Genomic DNA, 17528 nt, shown 5'->3' on the forward strand with positions numbered 1-17528 from the left:
TCAGGTGAGGGAGAACGAGGTCTCTTTGTGGCCTGTGCAGCTGTGGAGGCTCGAGTGGCTTTGCTGGTTCTGGATGTAACAGAGGATTCCTGTAGACAACAAGGATGGTTTTTAACATAGTATTTGTAACATTCTCAGCAAGAGCTCTCTTACTTAAAATAGTACTACTTAAAAAGGTTATCAGCAATATTTAATATGAATATCTTATGAGAGAATAATACATTTATCATAAAGCGTTACAAGTGTCACATTGGGTTTTTTACAGGGGTTATGTGCTGGACTATTTCTATCCACAGTACAGTACAGTAACTTCCTGGAGTATTGATATCCCTGTAACTCCAGGAAGAGAAAGACTTCAGTGTATAAGCCACTGTAAAAGCACAACATGTCATTTCTAAATTATGTTTTTTGGGAAGATTTAAACAAAATTAGACATCATTAAAAAAAAAGATGAAAAGTGTATGAAATTATAATACATTTTCAACCAACTTTGCTCCAGCGGTCACAAAACTTAAAGAAGAAGTAAAAAAGGAAGGAAACAAAAACACACTAGTATCAGTAAAGTTGCGGCCGATATCGTTCTTGTTCCTAATTATCTTATACTCCTCTGTCAGGGTAAATCCAATCACCCACTTTGTGCTCAGACCCTCCCTGAAACAGAAACAGACAACCAACATTATATATGAGCGTTAATGCTTTGTTACAGGAAACTGAGAGTAAATACAGAGCATCAGAACAAAAAACAGGAACCAGTTGAAATATGAAATGATGTCCTTAAGTGCTATCGGGCTCCTTGAGTGGAGAGCAGGGATTCACATTCACATGAGCCAAGGTAATGCACTGGTGTATCTGCAGAGCTTCCACCAGGTGTCTGATCCTGGACTCCACCAGGCCAATCCTGACCGAGTGAATGAGAAATCAGTTACAGGAAGAAGAAAACCCTCCAGCAGCTGGATGTAAAGTTGTCATACGGTTTTTCATGCAACGTTTTTCACCTCTAGATGAGAATGTGTTGACATGAATTCCAGTTGAACTTGACTCACCAATCAAGATGCTGCTCCTCTGTAGCAGAAGATGCTTCCACCTGAAGATAATGCCTTTGAATAAAAGAGATCAAAACATTCTTGTGAATTCATTGCTGCTCAATATTTACAGCAGGTCAACTTACTGTACAGCACAATGAGTAACACCAATATATTCATCGTCATTATGTCCATTATACAGTAAACTTTAAATGTATAATAAAGCCCTTTCGAGAATAAAACGTGTAAAGTAAGTGATCTGTGTTTGTGTATTTAACGCCCAAACTCCACAACACAATTTCAAAATTCACGTCAAAAGCTGAACACAACTGCTCACTGTGTCCATCAGGTCTTCCAACACATAACTACTAATGATACTCCTGTGAACGAGGAAGAGACAGGTGGTTGAAAACAAAATGTTCTCACACTCTCAGAATTATTGAGTTATTGAGTTTAACATGGTTTGATCTAATCCACGGTTAGAACACGGGAATTGACGGTTGTGTGGCTCGCTATGCAGGTAATGACCATGTTATGGTGGTCAGCTGGGTGACTATACATACCTCGATTGATCTCCTCGATCAGGATGGTCAGCGAGGAGAGAGACACATTGAATGCTGAGTTCTGTTGGGGGTATGCCGGCGTGATGATCAGCATCAAGTGGTACTGATCACCGGCACTACCCTCAGACGAATAGGGATAGGCCAATCCCTGACACAAAACACAAGACTGTCAGATCAACTGATCCTTTTCTACAAAACATGAACATGCAGTTACATTTTCAGTGATACAAAGCAGAGTTTAAAAATCCCCAACCACTGAATATTGTGAAGAGATTTAGAAATACTTTATTTAAGAGAAATGCTGACACAACTCCCCACATGGAGTAGACCCTGAAGAACTTCCTCACCAGGCGGGATGCTGTCACGTTTGGATTAAACTGGCAAATTCTGGCGACTAGAATGTCCCAGGATACCCCGCTCAAGAAGCCCAGCTTGCTAGAGTAAATGTTGCGTCCTGAAGGGAAAACTAAGGATGAGAAAAAAAGATAAAGACAAAATATCACTTGAATAATGTTCCCTTTTACTAAAGTTTCACGTTGTGTACATATGATATAGTTAAGTTAACATTAAGTCTATTGTTTATTCCTGCTCATCAGAGACTGGCCTGTGGCTGCACGTCAGCAAATGTAGACAAAGCAAACAAAATATCCTTAATAACAATAAACCGAGATTGAAGTTATCCTTTTGCACCACTGACTAAAAAATGTATTTCAGATTCAGTTGATGACCAGTTTCTCCAGAGCAGGGCAGTCCGCCGTTGTTGGTATAAGTGTATAATTATCATGTTAGTAAACAAGTCCAGCTATTCACAGAGAGATTTAGTGTCTGGCATGATGAATAAGTCGTTCATCTTACTTTTGGCCCACAGCTTGATGGCTATCAGAGCGAGCCTGAAGGTTGAGACGTTCGGCACAAGACGGAGGATTTCCTCTGTTGCTCTGTAACCTACAGAATGAAAACATGGGATTCATACACAAACAGCTGCTTTTAAAAAAAGGGAAAGTGCAAATGAACAACTTGGAATAAATTCATTCGTCTGGTCATACTGCAGCATTTCTGAGCAGCTGCACAGTAAAATCAGCATACCCAAATTAACACTGTAAGAGTTGATCTTAACACTTTTAAAGTGTCTATATGGGTCCACACCTCAGAGTGTTAATTTAACACTTTTACGAGTGTTGGTACCTTTACACTAAGTTAGTGTAAATTTGACTCTTTTTGGAGTTAAAATTTAACACTGCCTAACACCAACCAGTGTTAGTTTTTTTTAACACTTCTATTTAGTGTTAGCAATTAACTCTCTCAGAGGACTATATCTTAACTACACAAGTGTTACCCCCATAACACTTAAAAGATGTCAATATAATTCTTACATATATATATTCCTAAAAAAATACTTGGAAAATAAACTTTGCTAAAATAAAAAGGTAGTCATGTTTGGCAGTTTAAAAACATTTATTTTCAGATTTGCACCACAAATATTAGAACATGCAACAGTAAGGCACAATGTATGTCCTTTCACTCTCACGAGTATTGCTTATCAAACGGTCTAAAATACGTCAGCTGGTCAATGAAAATCACAATATGTTCATTATTTTGCTCTTCTATACAGTATGCATGAAAATGTTCATCGAAGTACAGTGTGTCAACAGCACAGCCTATTATGAAAGCACGTTGTTCATGTATTATGATATTACAGATTTTCTTAAAGGTAGGTCAACCGGTGATTGTGCTGTGAAGTCTGGCGTCGAAGCTAGTGATGCTGGAGGGTCTGGCAATGATGCTGGAGATGGTGATGGGTCTACAGATGAATCTGATTCATCCAAAGTAATAGCAATGTCTAAAAAACAGTTCAGAGAAGAATCAATTTAAATTAAAAACAATAATTTATTGATTGGTGAATGATAAAAAAAATCAAGACAACATAACCTTACCTGTTATTGGATACTGGCGATATCCAACCTTGAAGTTTCTCACCCCTGACTTGACCAGCTCATCGAATGTGTCGGCATCAACCTCAGTCTCTGATGTGTCAGTCAAGCTGAGCACACCTTCAGTCACAAGTTGGGCCTGCAGACTAAATTTGTCTGTTACTGGGAAAAATAAAAAAAAATAACGTTACATTAAGTTTATTATCAACCATGTCATTTAAACATTTAGAGCATAAAAAGCTTAAAAACAAAACAGACACACTACAAAAATGAAAATATTCTCTAAAATGGCCTATAAGGGTTTTTTTTGCTTAAAATGTGTGGAGACAAACCTTCTTGAAGAAACTTCTGGAAGTCAAAGTTTTCATCAATTTGTGGAATTTTGATGTATTTTTGGACTCCTCCGTATTCCACCTTTGCCAGCATTTTCTATATGAATTCAGTGAATTAAAAGAGAGGATAGCTTTATGAACAATTTATCTGACCCACTGTTATTAAAATGAAAAGTCAATGTGAGCCATATCATGCAGCTTAGCCCATATAATAAAAATCTTACCACAAGAAATGCCAGGAGACATTAATGCATCTACACATTTTAAAAGACATAAGGCACAGAAAAAAAGTATTGTTAGTTATTTTCATGTCATTGAGGGAATCGACATTGAAGTGTCTCCCAAGATAAACCATATGACACTTAGAAATATAACTCCCTCTTATACTTCACCAAGAGCTGTGTTATTTTCGCAAAAAAAAAAAAAAAAAATTTAGAAATTACTTTGGACAAAGTGCTTGCTAGCGTTAGCACCACGTTAGCACGCTAGCTAGCAACTCCGAACCATTAGCACCATCTTATCACGTTTTATATCTATGGTTACAAAGTGCATGACTCGTCCCACTCATTCAAAACGTCAAGCCAAACTTACCGTTTACTGCCGTTACTCACTTTTTACGTTACAGTGAGACCAGGCATGCATGCTAACCTCTAGCTCATTAAGCAGGTGTTTGGGTGGTTAGTAACAGCGTGACGAGTAAAGTTACCGTGGCTCACCATTGCACAATGACCGGGTGCCCGAAGAGTAATATTAATATAAAATACAATATTATCAGATACTACTTCATGTACTTACCGAACAGTGTAACCGTTAAAAGTTGAGAGGTAGCTCTATCTTCAGCAGACCAATTGACACGCAGAACTTGCTTCAGCAGAGCGGTGTTCGTACGGTGTAGGGGGGAGGGGGGAGGGGTGACGTTAACATTGAGGTGTGAAATACAGGATCAGAGTTTAGAGTAAGAGGTTCGGAGTTAATATTTAAACATTTACACTTAGAGATTTGATTTAGTGACACTTCCTTTTTACACTCGGTTTTGACAACAACTATTTATCGACTGAGAGTTAATTATAATGGATTAACTCTATCCAGAGTATAATTAACTCTACTAGTGTATGTCTAGTTTAACACCAATAATTCAACTCTTCTCAATTTGCTGTGTGTGTACTTGAGTGTGATGTTACCATTGAGACTCCTGGCAGAGGCTTTATCCATATCCTTCAACCAAATGTCATCAAGAAGGTTGAGTGTGTCACCGAGAGACCTCTGTAGCATATGGGCATAGACTAAATCAACCTATGAGATACAGAAACACAAACCAGTTATCAAAGCACCAGTAGAGTTTTTAGTTATTATTTTTACTTTGTATTTATTAGATCTTCATTTATCTCAATTCCATCAAATGTCAACTTGATGACCGGCACAAATGTGTCTTCTATGGCCTGAGGAAAACAATATTGTCAGTCACTTGCACTGGGGAGAAATAGACTTTGAGTTGCATGATAATGATAAAAGATGCAATAATTGATATATATGACAAACCTGTATGTCTTTGGCCTCCTCCTGGGCTTTGATCTTCTTAAAGAAAGAGGTGAAGAAGACCGTTCTCTCAAGAAATACAGGCCCAACACAAGGAGCATCAATATCAGCACCTGTCGAGAGTAAAAAACAGATTCATATGAGAGTGAAGTTTATATTGTCACTTGTGAATGTTTTTTGAGTGACCAGATCATAGGGCGCAATCAGGACAGACCCTAGCTTAACACTGATCGCTTGACAGATGCTAACACCAGACTACATGATAGTAATATCGATAAAAAGCCTGAGGTGGACATATAGAAACCTCACATTTGTGTGACCTCTTCTTCACTTTTGTGTTTAAGTGGTTGGTTTTTGGAATGGTACAATAACTGCTATTTCTGATATGGGCTCAATATCAACTGCAGGGGTTGGAGCTATGCATGACCGAGACTTTGCCATGTTAAATTTAGGCAACGCAAATGACACATGATAGAGATGCACTATATATTACTGTTTTTTATTGTATGCGCAGTATACAGAATTCCCATTGCAAATGACTGGCAGAGTTGGAGGCTGCAAGGATTTGGGCCCTGGGGCCCCCTGGTGGGGTAATCCAGCCATGGCTGTGGTCCTTGTGGGAACCTTACCAGCACAACCGGTTTTATTCCCAGTACAACATGTGTTCCTTTATTCCTAACACCAAATGTCATGATTCAGCGATGTTGAGGTTTGATGATATTTGATGAAGTCATTCAATTTTGATTGGCAGGTAAGCATCAATGGATGAGGCAATTTACAAAGCATTGGAATTGTACACAGTGTCTGCAGCAATTAGACTGTCAGAAAGATGCTTCACGCGTGAATAGACTTGTTATTGTAATATGTTGCCTAACCAAGTTTTAAGCACCTATATGGAATTGTTAAACTTCATGGGCAGAGGACCTGTGAGGCCTTGAGACCGTGTTTATAGACAATTTATAGATTTGATATAGATGGTACTTTCTAATCAAATCTGTGACCTGTTGAATCACGGAAGAGTTTCTCGTTTGCAAAAGTTTTTAGTCTTATTAGTGATATTCCGATTTTACACTCTTGACCTGAATCAAACAGTTTTAGCAAAGACAATAGTGTGGAGGTCATTTGATCTTCATGAGGAGTTTCCAGCTGCAATATCCAACATTTTTCCTCTTTTAGAAGAAACGTATAAAACTGGGCTGATTTTTGCACATTTCCTCTGAAATGATGCATTTAGTGTGTCGTTTACTTTGATAGATCTTGATATGTGCTCATCAAAAACTGAGGACGATTGAAGCGAATGACTGTTGAAGAGCAAGAACTGGACAGGAGGGTGACAAGTCAAAGAAGGAGGCTGCAGCCGGAGTTCACACGGGGACATGCTGAAGACATTTGGTGTGAAGGAGTTTCTGAGTGAAGCAAACAAAGCCAACGAGGAGTGACAGGACAGGGTCTCACTTGATTTAGTGAACTTTAATTCCTCAATGATCAAATTAAAACAAATCACACACACATAGAGCAGCTTCCCAGGGCTGGTGTCTCCCTCTTGGTCCGCAGCCCATGAACAGTTGCTGAACTTGTTTAATTTGCAGAACTGATGAAACACTTTGATTTATTGCAATCTGAGATAACTCTTGAACTTATCCAACTTTAAGTTTTGGGGCCAAACCTCTACTTGATAAAAGCATGAGATGCTCATGATCCTGCATGGGCCACTTTCGTCAGAAATAACTTTTTCTTCTTTTACATGCAAAGCCAATGCCAATGATCCAGCCCTCCTTTCAGCTGCACGTCTGTCAGCTTTATCATCAGTGTTGTTTTTTATTTATTTGCTTCCCCTCATCCTCAAGCCACCAGCAGCCCCACCATCACTTCGCAGGCAAACAAGCGCTCCCTGCCCGACATTATCTTCCTCCAGACTCCGCTGGAAAAGGAGGCTGAAATGACGGATGCAGCCACCGGAGAGAGACCCGGGCACGGTTTATTTACATCCGAAGTGGCGGTGTAAGTTCAGAGGGAAGCCGCAGCGTGTGTCTCCCCCGTTTTTTTTTACTTTCGCCGACCCCCTCCTCCTCCGCTGGCAGAAATTTATAAAGAACAAAAAATCCGACGAGGGAGGGAGGGGGGTTGATATACGCCGAGGCTGAAATCGAGAGGCGAACCCAGGGAAAGAGGAGTAATCTGCACACGGGACTTTCCCCCTCTTAGTCCCCCAAAAGGAGGGGGAAAAGTCGCAATATTGGACGCGAAGAGGAATGAGCTTCTGACGGCGTGAAAACGTCTGCAACTGTGGATACTTTATATATTTTTATTTCGAAAAAATATGGCCGAGAACGTTCTGGACTCTGGCCCGCCTTCAGCCAAGAGGCCTAAACTCTCCTCTCCGGCACTTTCCGCCTCCGCCAGCGATGGAAACGGTGAGTATTCGTGAATGATATCGTTCGTTACGGTGGGATTCGTCCAGCTCGGTTGTTTCCTGAGTGTCTGCTTCGCTCGAAAGAGGCAGAAGACGCGGGATTACTCCTCTGTTTTTGTCGTAGCTCGCTAGCGCTAGCGTGCTAGCTGCGAGTGTGTGTGTCGGACGCGAAGAGGAGCTCCCCTCTCGCTAGCTCGCATGCTAACAGCCATTTTAGCCGGAGGTAGCGCTGTTAGCCACTCAGCTAGGCGAGAACCGAATGCGGATCCTCTAGTTGAAGTGTCCCGTGTCTAATGGCTACTTCAGCCTGGCTCGTAATAAGCCCTGGGCCGGGACAAGTTGTGATAAAGTTTTGGGGTGTTTTCCAGATGTGTCAAATTGACAGTTAGCTACAGGCACTCACACCGCGTTACTCGAGTTTTGAAGCCTCTCACGTCTGAAACAATCTGTTGTTTTGCCCCATCATAACTCGGACCCTCTCCCGACCAACCTTAGCAACCGTGTAAAGTGCTAGCCACAAGCAGAGGGGGCCCACGGTGCTAGCCCTGTTGGAAGGCTTAGTCTAGGCCCACAAGTCCGACTGATTGTTAAGCTCAAATTCGCATTGTTGGTGTGTGTGTGTCTGTAGATGGCGTGTGGCAGCAGCTGGAATAGAGTGGCCTGTGAACCAAGCTGTGAAGCATGGACAGCGCCATGTCCAGCCACTGCGAAACGGAGCGAGTCAAATTAGCCTGTCAAATGCTGCTCCGAGCACGAAACGATCACCTACATTTCATCACTTAAGCAGCCATTCACCCCTTTTCACAACCAGCAGCTGTATCCAGGGTGTCAGCATTGCCCGGTGACAGCGAGCCCCCGTGGAAAGGCACTTTTAGCATGAAATCACCCAGACGTCGCGCACATTCACGTTACCTTGCCTGATTTATTTCGAGGATCAGTGCAGTGCTGTCACGGAAAGGACCCGTGGATGAGGATGCAGTTTATTTCATCCAGATTTATTGTCTTCTAAGGTTATTTGTGGCACTGGTGTGCTGCGTGTTTACAGTTAATTTGAGAAATAAAAGCATGTGGCCAGGAATGGCACAGGCTCTATGCATACCATTCTTTAAATATACATTGGTGTTGCTGCTGATCTCTCCAATATGGCAGTTTTCGGTTTATTGTAGGTTAGAATGGCAACTGATTATTGTCATTGTGGACAGATCCTTAACATCTTCACAGTACAGTTACACATGTAAAGAAGAAAAATGACAGGTGACCTGAGCTGTCATGTATTCATCCCTACCTAAATCTGACTCTTAACAAAAAATATAAATTTTTGTGTGATATGAACCACATCAGTCAGTTTTGTTATCGGTAATTGCATTCAATTAAATGTTGTCTGAGGGAGTTAGACAGTATTTTGTTCCTTACTGTGTTATAACAATCTGACTATCGGAAGAACTGAAATCATGACATTTCATCTTTAGTTTGAGAAATATGGGTGTGTGTGGATTTTGGTCTTGATGTCCTTTATAAAGTTTCATGATGTCGGTTGTGTATCTTTCTTGATTGCTTAAATGTGCTGTTGAATTAAGAGACTTCAGTCTGAGACACTGCTGTGTGAGTGCCTCGCGGACCTGTCTCTCTGTTTTGTAGTTTTACTGTTAATTAGCGGGCAGGGGTCTGTGTGCACACAGACCAAGTTAGGCATTTATGTTTGCAAAAGTCTGAGACCACTGGTCGTAGTGGACTTGTTGGCCCCACTTTATTTTTGTGCATGCAACCACACGCGTGTCCACATATAAGACCTGCAAGCAAATGGATTTCAACTCTACTTTTGGTCTCATTGGTTTTGTGCTCACCGACTTGTTGATAATTTCTGATGGAAGAAAACTGGCGATACACCTGATAAAATGCCTTTTAAAGGTTTTTAATTCCAATGTCAAGCATGCAATTCATTTCTACCCAGTCATGCTGAAACAATTAAGGATTATAGTGGCTTAACAATGCTCTGGTCCCTATTTTCCTCCTCATACTTTACTCACTTTATCTCCCATCTCCTTGTCTCTATTTCTCCATTTCAGATTTCGGCTCACTCTTTGAATTGGAGCATGACCTTCCAGATGAGCTCATCAGCTCCAATGAATCAGGACTGGTCAATGGCGGGGACCTCAACCAACTGCACACCACTCTGGGAGGAGGACCTGGAGGGCTCGGTCCTGGAGGAGGCGGTGGAGGGTCAGGAGGAATGGGTCTTGGTCTTGGCCCTGGAGGGGGTGTTGGAGGCCAGGATGCGGTGGCCAAGCACAAACAACTGTCCGAGCTTTTACGGGCAGGGGCGCCCACTTCAGTCCAACAAGGACACCAAGGAACCATGGGCAGCCAAGGAGGTCCCACTGCCATGGGGCAACACTTGGCGAACATGAAAGCATCCCCTGGTCAAGGACCTCAGCAAATGATGGGGCAGCAGCAGCAACACCTCTCCCCTCAACAACAGGCCAGCATGATGCAGCAACAACAGAATGCCGCAGCTGGAATGATGGTTGGCATGAACAGGGCCATGATGGGAGCACAGCAGAAAGGCAATAATGGACAGCAGCAGCCAGGAATGATTGGGAACCAGGTGATGAATGGCTCCCCTAGGATGGGCTTTGGGAATCAGGGGATGGGCGGCAACAGCAACCTGTTGGCTGAGACGCTACAACAGCAGGGAGCTGGTGGACAGGCTGGGATGAGAGGCCAGCAGCCTGGAGCAATGAACAAGGTAAGGTGTATTGAAATATTTTTCTCTTCCGTTTGACATCTTTTAATATTCCATATCCATCATTTCATATTGTTTTTTAAAAATGTGGTGGAAATTATATGAAACAAGAAAGTTGTCATTGGTGGAATTTATATTTTATTTTTCAAAGCAGTATTTGCCCAGATTTGTGGCAGCAAATTGTTGAATGAATGGTGAATTGAATGTACGAAAAGACCATACAGCAAAAATTGTACGTGCAAAAACCCATTCACAAATTCTTATTAGCTGTTTTGTTTTCTTTAACTACAGCACACCAGAGTTTCAATGAATTGTCTTTATCCATTTTTGTATTCTAGTATCACTCAGGCAATACACAGCACATTTAGGCTTGTATTATTATTGTTGAATTAGCAAAAACAATGATCTGCTTATGTGATTGACAGACCCACAGGAGCGACAGTAAAATGCTGCTGTCAAAGGCTAATGTTGTTCAATTGATGTGTGCAGGTTAGGCATAGAGAGCGGTTAAACGGATATGTCCCTAACTTGTGAAGGTGACATCAGAAGCAGAGGAAAGTGACAGGGGAATGGACGAGGAGTAAATTTGTGTTTTAAGTTTAAATAACCCCTTCAGTGTGCAGGGAGAAAAGAGGAAATATTAATGTGAGATTGTTGTCACAGAGTGCTGTGTGCTGTTCCTGCTGTGGAATGTTAAATCATGACTTCTATATGTTTATAGATGATTTGCTAATGGCTTTACTGCATATTGCTGGATGCATTTGACTGGTGAACTGATTGAGAAGTGCATTATTTCTATTACGTGGTTTGTGTCTTATCTGCCCGTGAGCAATAGGAAATGCAAGGGGTAAACAGACATTTTTTTACATACTTTTGACTTTCGTGAGATGAAGGTGTCCCATTAACACAGACTCTACTAGTTTACTTAGGAAGTATCCACAGATCATACTTGTTTAACACCTTAGATGAGTTTGGGGAGACACTGCCAGAACACAATTAAGGGTACATGTTAAGTTCAAATACTGTTTCTAATATCACTAGTGAAATGTGGTTTCAACTACATGGGTTATTCGAATATTTCTTCTTTTTCTTTTTGCATCTAGATGGGGATGATGGGGAACCCAGGGGGTCCTTTTGGAGGTCCTTATGCAGGGCAGGGGAATCAAGGTCTGGGAGGCGCAGGGCTGGGCCCTCAGCTCCAGAACAAGGGCCCCATGGCCAACAGCCTGGCCCCGTTCAATGTAGACAAGAAGAACCAGCCCCTGCAAGGAATGGCTGCTATGGTAGGGAGCAAGTACAAACTAAATACAAAACGTTTTTCATTTTAAAAAAAAAACACAAAGTTCTTGTGTTCTTCTTTTCCCTTCATTCTCAACATGTGCTTCCTTCCATTTGACCCGTTCTTCTCTGTTGAACTCTCCTCTTACTGTTAAGTCACCACCCCTTAATCTCTACTTATTATCCTCCTCCTCTCACCTCCTCACTTCTTACTCACCTTCTCCCAATTCCTGTTGGTTCACTCTTTGTCTCATCCATGTTACTACTTCTTATTCCCTCCCACTTTACTTTCCAGGGCTCCCAGCAGTCACAGGCAGGTGTGGGCGGTCCCTCTGGTGCACCTGTGGGAGGGGCCCCGGGGATGGTGCCCAACGCTCAGGCAGGTCTAGTTGGTCCTGGTTCACAGGTTTCTGCAGCATCTGCTGCAGCTGGTGCACCTCCCACAGCTGACCCGGAGAAACGCAAGCTTATCCAGCAGCAACTGGTACTCCTGCTCCACGCACACAAGTGTCAGCGGAGAGAACAGGCCAACGGTGAAGTGCGACAGTGCAACCTTCCTCACTGCCGCACAATGAAGAACGTTCTCAATCACATGACTCACTGCCAAGCTGGCAAGTCCTGTCAGGGTGAGTAGAAGGGATGCCACAAGTTCCTAGACTCAGTTTATAGTTACGATGTGTTCCTGTGTTGGACAAGCAGGCAGCCTTGTTACAGTTATGTGGCAGTTCAGGCACACACACACATGCAGCACCTGACTGACAGGTACATAGAGAAGACCAGTATTATGCTGAGTTCTACAAGTTGAGGCTGGTATAAAATATATAGATTTAGAGTTTGGTTCATTATGAAACAGTGGGACAAATTATATAGGTAAATAATGAAATTTTTTGCTATAGATCTCAATTTTGGTTGTCAAAAAGCATTTAATCGTTGTATCAGGTGACATAATCTTTTATTACTATGGACTTGCCAGTGCAGTTTTTTCTGAAACAACAGTGTGATTGCATTTCTACTCTCTGTAGTAGCGCTCTGTTCAACTTGCATGCTCCCTCATTGGGTTTTGTGTTTATACGGCTCTGGCTGGTTTGCTCCTAACGAATGTAGATGTTACTCAATTGAACACTGTAGCAGGTGCATTGGAGGCATAAGTGCATGTCCTATTTTGGCTACACAAACGATAAGTTGAATTAGATTTAATAGTTTTTGTTTTTGGTGTACTCATAAAAACAATCAAGCGAAACCAGATTTCCTAGATTTTTAGCCATGTATTTTTTGTTTAGTTTCTTGATCTCACTTGTTACCCTCCTATCATATAACTCTGTGTTTCCAATCTCTTCATCCTCAGTTGCACACTGTGCATCATCGAGGCAGATCATCTCTCATTGGAAGAACTGCACGCGGCACGACTGTCCCGTCTGCCTGCCACTGAAGAACGCTGGGGACAAGAGGAACCCTCAGTGTGAGTGTCTGTATCTGACCAAACAATGCTATACTTGTACACTCCTGTTGCTGACTCTTTACTGTGCATCCTAATTATGTTATCATATCGAGTCAATGTTACACTATCATCAATTTGACTTATTCTATGTGACTTTGTAGGCGTATGAATTGCTATTCATATTTGTGATGCTAGTATTGCTGTGGTTTACTTTATGCTGAACTGACTTTATGCAGTATTTATAGTATAATTTGCAGCATATTTTTGCCATAAGTTATGCATAATATTCAGGCACCTGCTCTTCTTAAGCATGTTATTTTATTAATTTGTTTTTTTGAAGAATATCATCAAGCAGATCAGATATGTTATAAACCCTTGCTCTCTTCTCGTCATGTTCCCACAGCTCTACTCAGTGCGGCCAGTGCAGGTCTGGGCAGCTCTCTTGGGGCTGTAGCCGGTGGCCAGCCAAGTGCTCCGAACCTCAACCCACCGAGCCAGATTGACCCCAGCTCCATAGAAAGAGCCTACGCTGCCCTGGGCCTCACCTACCAGGGCAACCAGGTCCAAGTTCAGACTGCCCAACCCAACATGTCCAACCAAGGCCTGCATGGCCAGACCGGCATGAGGCCTCTGAATTCAATGGGTTAGTTAGCATATGTTTTTACTTGCTTTCCTCCCCACACAGAGAATAAGTTGCTTCAAGTGGCCTTTCAGTAGGTACTTATTGTCAGCTATGAAAAATGCCCATAAAAGAAGCTTTCAAAAGACACAAGATAGAAAAAGAAAAAAGGAGCCCTATTGAAGCTGTGCCTCAAGAATTTGCTTTTTATTTTATGAAATTCTAAGAAGGCACAAGATCCAGAGCAGGGCTTTGGGAATGAAAACTTATGTATTTTTTACATGTGTAGGTACAAATCCCATGGGAGTCAATGGAGGTGTGGGAGCTGCATCTCAGAGCCAACAAGCCAACCTTCTACAGGATACCATGATGCACCTGAATGTGACCAGCCAAGGGTGAGAACGAACTCAAAGACGATAACGTGCCATACGGTGGATGTCTTGATTAGAAGCAATTAACGCTCATTTCCACCATTTTATTAAATTCTTCATCTGACCAAGGCACTCATCCATGTCTTTAATAAGTTAATCATTAAAGCTTCTCCCATCCCTCTCTCCCAGTCTTATGAATGATGTTGGTGGGGTCGGCTCCTTGCCCACAGCAGCCCCGCCCTCTGCTGCAGGCATGAGGAAAAGCTGGCATGAGGACATCACACAGGACCTACGAAACCATTTGGTACACAAACTGTAAGTGCGAAACAAGAACTTCCAATTTTTGTTTCCAGGGGACACTATCACATTTGTTTTGGTGTATTTTATTATACTATTATTAAAAGTGATCTCTTTCAAACAATATATATTAAGTATTTAACCCATTAAGACCTAAGCATTCTTTCAAAACACCCATCCGTGTGTTCTGAAGAGCTGATAGATTTTCCAAGTTTTGTCAAACTTTCTTGGCAATTGGAAAAGACAGACATGAAATAACACATATATGATAGCTTTAACATTTTATTTTCATTTTAAGTCATTGCCTTGTCCCTAAACTTTGTTAACATATAAAACAATAAAGCTGGCCGTGTCTGAATCTTGTAATTTTCATTGTATTAATCAGTTAAACTCCGCTCTCATCTGCCTAATTATTGCTCCTCTTGCTTATTGTCTGAAATGCGACAAAAAAACGCTAACAAAAAATGATAACAAACAAACTACATTTCCTTATTGCATTTAACCCCTCATGTGACAATTTCAGCAAATCAGGATGTATTTCATCAGTTAAAGTCTTGAAATGACATTGTCGGGAGAAGCACGCAAACTTCGGACCCGGTCTTAAAGGTTTATATGTTGCTTCAGTTCTTTATGGGTTAAAAAATGTCATCACCAGTGTGGGCCTCTTAATGTTTGTAACGTTAGCATGCTTGTTAGTAAGTCAAAAAAAGATTTATTCCACAGCTGCAACAGAATACACAGCTTATATCTAGCAATTAACTGAACCATATTTGTGCTGACGAACATTAATGTTTTCTTACTTACAAAAACTCTCAGACTATGACGGTGCACGCCCTGAAGACAGATTTTTACACACTATGTAAAAACTTCAGTATTAAACATAATCTAATATCCACACAGAAAAATCGCTCAAAGATCTCAAAGGGATTTAAGGGTTAATATGCCATATCAACACAAACATGTTCTGTTTAAGCAGTTCTCTGACTGAGATGGCGTCAGTATTTAAATATCTGTTCTCCTCTTTTCCCCATTTCCCCCCTCATTTTTCTGTCCTTCTCTTTTTTGCCCATCGTCCAGTGTTCAGGCCATTTTCCCGACTCCAGACCCCGCTGCCCTCAAGGACCGGCGGATGGAGAACCTGGTTGCCTATGCCAGAAAAGTTGAGGGGGACATGTATGAGTCAGCCAATAGTCGAGTAAGTTTCTCGATCCATCTTTTAGCTCAGTGCATTGCTCCGAAAGTAGGAACCTTGTAGAAACTAAACATTTTGCAGCTATAGCCAGCTAATAAGTCATACTGTTGTTTTCAAAAGTTTAATAAATATTCACAGCTCATATGCCATAACAGGATGTGGCTGCAAACTTAGGTCACATGAGCCTGACTCGTGAATTACCAGGTTATGTTTACTGCAGTGTATAAAGATTTGTCTCATCAAAGGACCTGGGTTCAAATCCTGGGGGACTCATGAATTATGACTGGCTTTATATGTAATCCCTGGTGTTAATTAGTCATTGTTCATTATTTATTAAACTTGAAAATATAATTAGTTTGCAGGAGTAGATATAGTAGCTGTATTTTAGTTTTTTGGCTAATATTCTTTGGGATTTTTAACCCCTTTCCTCTGTTTACCCTCTTGTTGACAGGCTGAGTACTATCACCTATTAGCAGAGAAGATCTATAAGATCCAGAAGGAGCTGGAAGAGAAGAGGAGGACCCGGCTTCAGAAGCAGGGCCTGGGCATCGGGCCTGCCGGCTTGGGTCAGCCCTCCACTGGACTGCCTACAAGTGAGTAGACATGCAGCATATTCAGCTAATGTTATTCTGAGCAGCACACATTCATGTGAATGATAATTTAATCAGAGGGAGATGGACATTTTGATATTTCAGGATTGTTTTTTATCTTAGCTCATGCATCTGATTAGTAGCGGCAGATGTTACTGAAATATGCCAATACAAACCTTTTACGCACATAGGGAGTTTTTTTTTTTTTTTTCTGTGTCCAAATGCCAGTGATCTTTCCCAAACAAACAAACAAACAAGGAAAAGGATGAAACATTCTTCAGTTTATACAAACCTCTCCATATGTTTGGTTAGGGCAGTTCCTCGTCTCTTTCTATCCTGTGCACAGATGACAACCTGATTTTTTTAATTTCCTGCCTCTGTTTATATAGACGGTCCCCTCCCTGACCCATCTCTGGTGCGACCGACTGGACCAAATCAGATGGTCAACAGGATGCAAGGCCCAGGTAAAGAGACAAGAAAACGTTGTCATATGAATGGTTAATAGTAAGACTGTAGGCATGTGATATGTTTTTACACTTGATTTGACACTGCATTACGTTTAGGACCCTTTTTGAACATGGCGACATCACTATAATTGCTATATGTATATATAAATAAAGGATCCAATACTCCAGTAGTTTCAACATGAAATGCTCTGTGTTGTATCATAACTGTCATTGGGTTTTTTCAGGTATGAATCAGTTCAATCAGATGGGAATGCAGTCCATGGGCCAGAGGTCCACGCCTCCACTCCCAATGGGAGCATCAGGCAACCAGGTCTGTAATGAACACACCATGTATCACTTTTTTTTTTTTTTCATATCAAAACAATTTAAACTAGGAGATAATTATACCAACCATTCAAACTGATCAGCAGAATTTTTTTAAAGAACCCTATCTATGCCATTTTACATATGTAGATCGGACTGGTTGGATCCAGGATGGCACAACCCAATGTCAACCAGATACAGAACCAGTATCTGCCGCAGGGGCAGTTCCCTGGCTCAGGACCAGGTGTTGGTACAGCTCAGCCCGGTATGGCCCAGCCCGGCACACAGGCAGGCATGCCACAGGTAAGGTGGCTTAGAGTAACTAATCTATAGATTAAGTTCATTTTGAAGCACCCAAATTTCTCATCTCATCGTCATCCGCTTATCCGGGGTCGGGTCGCGGGGGGAGCAGCTCAAGCACCCAAATTTAATA

At 41.6% G+C, this 17528-nt stretch overlaps 2 protein-coding genes and 1 long non-coding RNA gene across 4 annotated transcripts in view; 1 reads left to right on the forward strand and 2 right to left on the reverse strand.

Moving 5' to 3' along the window:
• LOC128427293 (poly(A) polymerase type 3) lies at window positions 1-8414 on the reverse strand. The gene is made up of 7 exons (XM_053414381.1): window positions 8288-8414; window positions 5388-5497; window positions 5030-5141; window positions 2441-2530; window positions 1933-2051; window positions 1586-1733; window positions 1-89 (listed from the first exon to the last, which is right to left on the reverse strand). Exons 3-7 carry the CDS (start codon window positions 5118-5120, stop codon window positions 1-3), a joined length of 537 nt encoding a protein of 178 aa, XP_053270356.1. The 5' UTR covers window positions 5121-5141; window positions 5388-5497; window positions 8288-8414.
• Window positions 3031-4733, reverse strand: LOC128426402 (uncharacterized). The gene is made up of 5 exons (XR_008333264.1): window positions 4644-4733; window positions 4073-4102; window positions 3849-3945; window positions 3520-3678; window positions 3031-3425 (listed from the first exon to the last, which is right to left on the reverse strand). It is a non-coding gene; the product is annotated as an uncharacterized LOC128426402 (long non-coding RNA).
• The window catches only part of ep300a (E1A binding protein p300 a), a 26493-nt gene continuing 16197 nt past the window's right edge, over window positions 7233-17528 (forward strand). The window contains exons 1-13 of one of the 2 annotated variants that reach the window (XM_053413249.1): window positions 7233-7798; window positions 9864-10543; window positions 11644-11823; window positions 12114-12444; window positions 13164-13283; window positions 13660-13899; window positions 14165-14270; window positions 14436-14561; window positions 15621-15738; window positions 16187-16328; window positions 16715-16789; window positions 17017-17102; window positions 17246-17398. In XM_053413249.1, coding sequence (XP_053269224.1) covers window positions 7705-7798; window positions 9864-10543; window positions 11644-11823; window positions 12114-12444; window positions 13164-13283; window positions 13660-13899; window positions 14165-14270; window positions 14436-14561; window positions 15621-15738; window positions 16187-16328; window positions 16715-16789; window positions 17017-17102; window positions 17246-17398 — 2451 coding nt within the window. In that variant the 5' untranslated portion in view covers window positions 7233-7704. The remainder of the gene's footprint in view (window positions 7799-9863; window positions 10544-11643; window positions 11824-12113; window positions 12445-13163; window positions 13284-13659; window positions 13900-14164; window positions 14271-14435; window positions 14562-15620; window positions 15739-16186; window positions 16329-16714; window positions 16790-17016; window positions 17103-17245; window positions 17399-17528) is intronic. The other variant, XM_053413250.1, reaches the window with a different exon arrangement.

This window comes from Pleuronectes platessa, chromosome 21, assembly GCF_947347685.1.
Source record: "Pleuronectes platessa chromosome 21, fPlePla1.1, whole genome shotgun sequence".
NCBI classification, from domain to species: Eukaryota; Metazoa; Chordata; class Actinopteri; order Pleuronectiformes; family Pleuronectidae; genus Pleuronectes; species Pleuronectes platessa.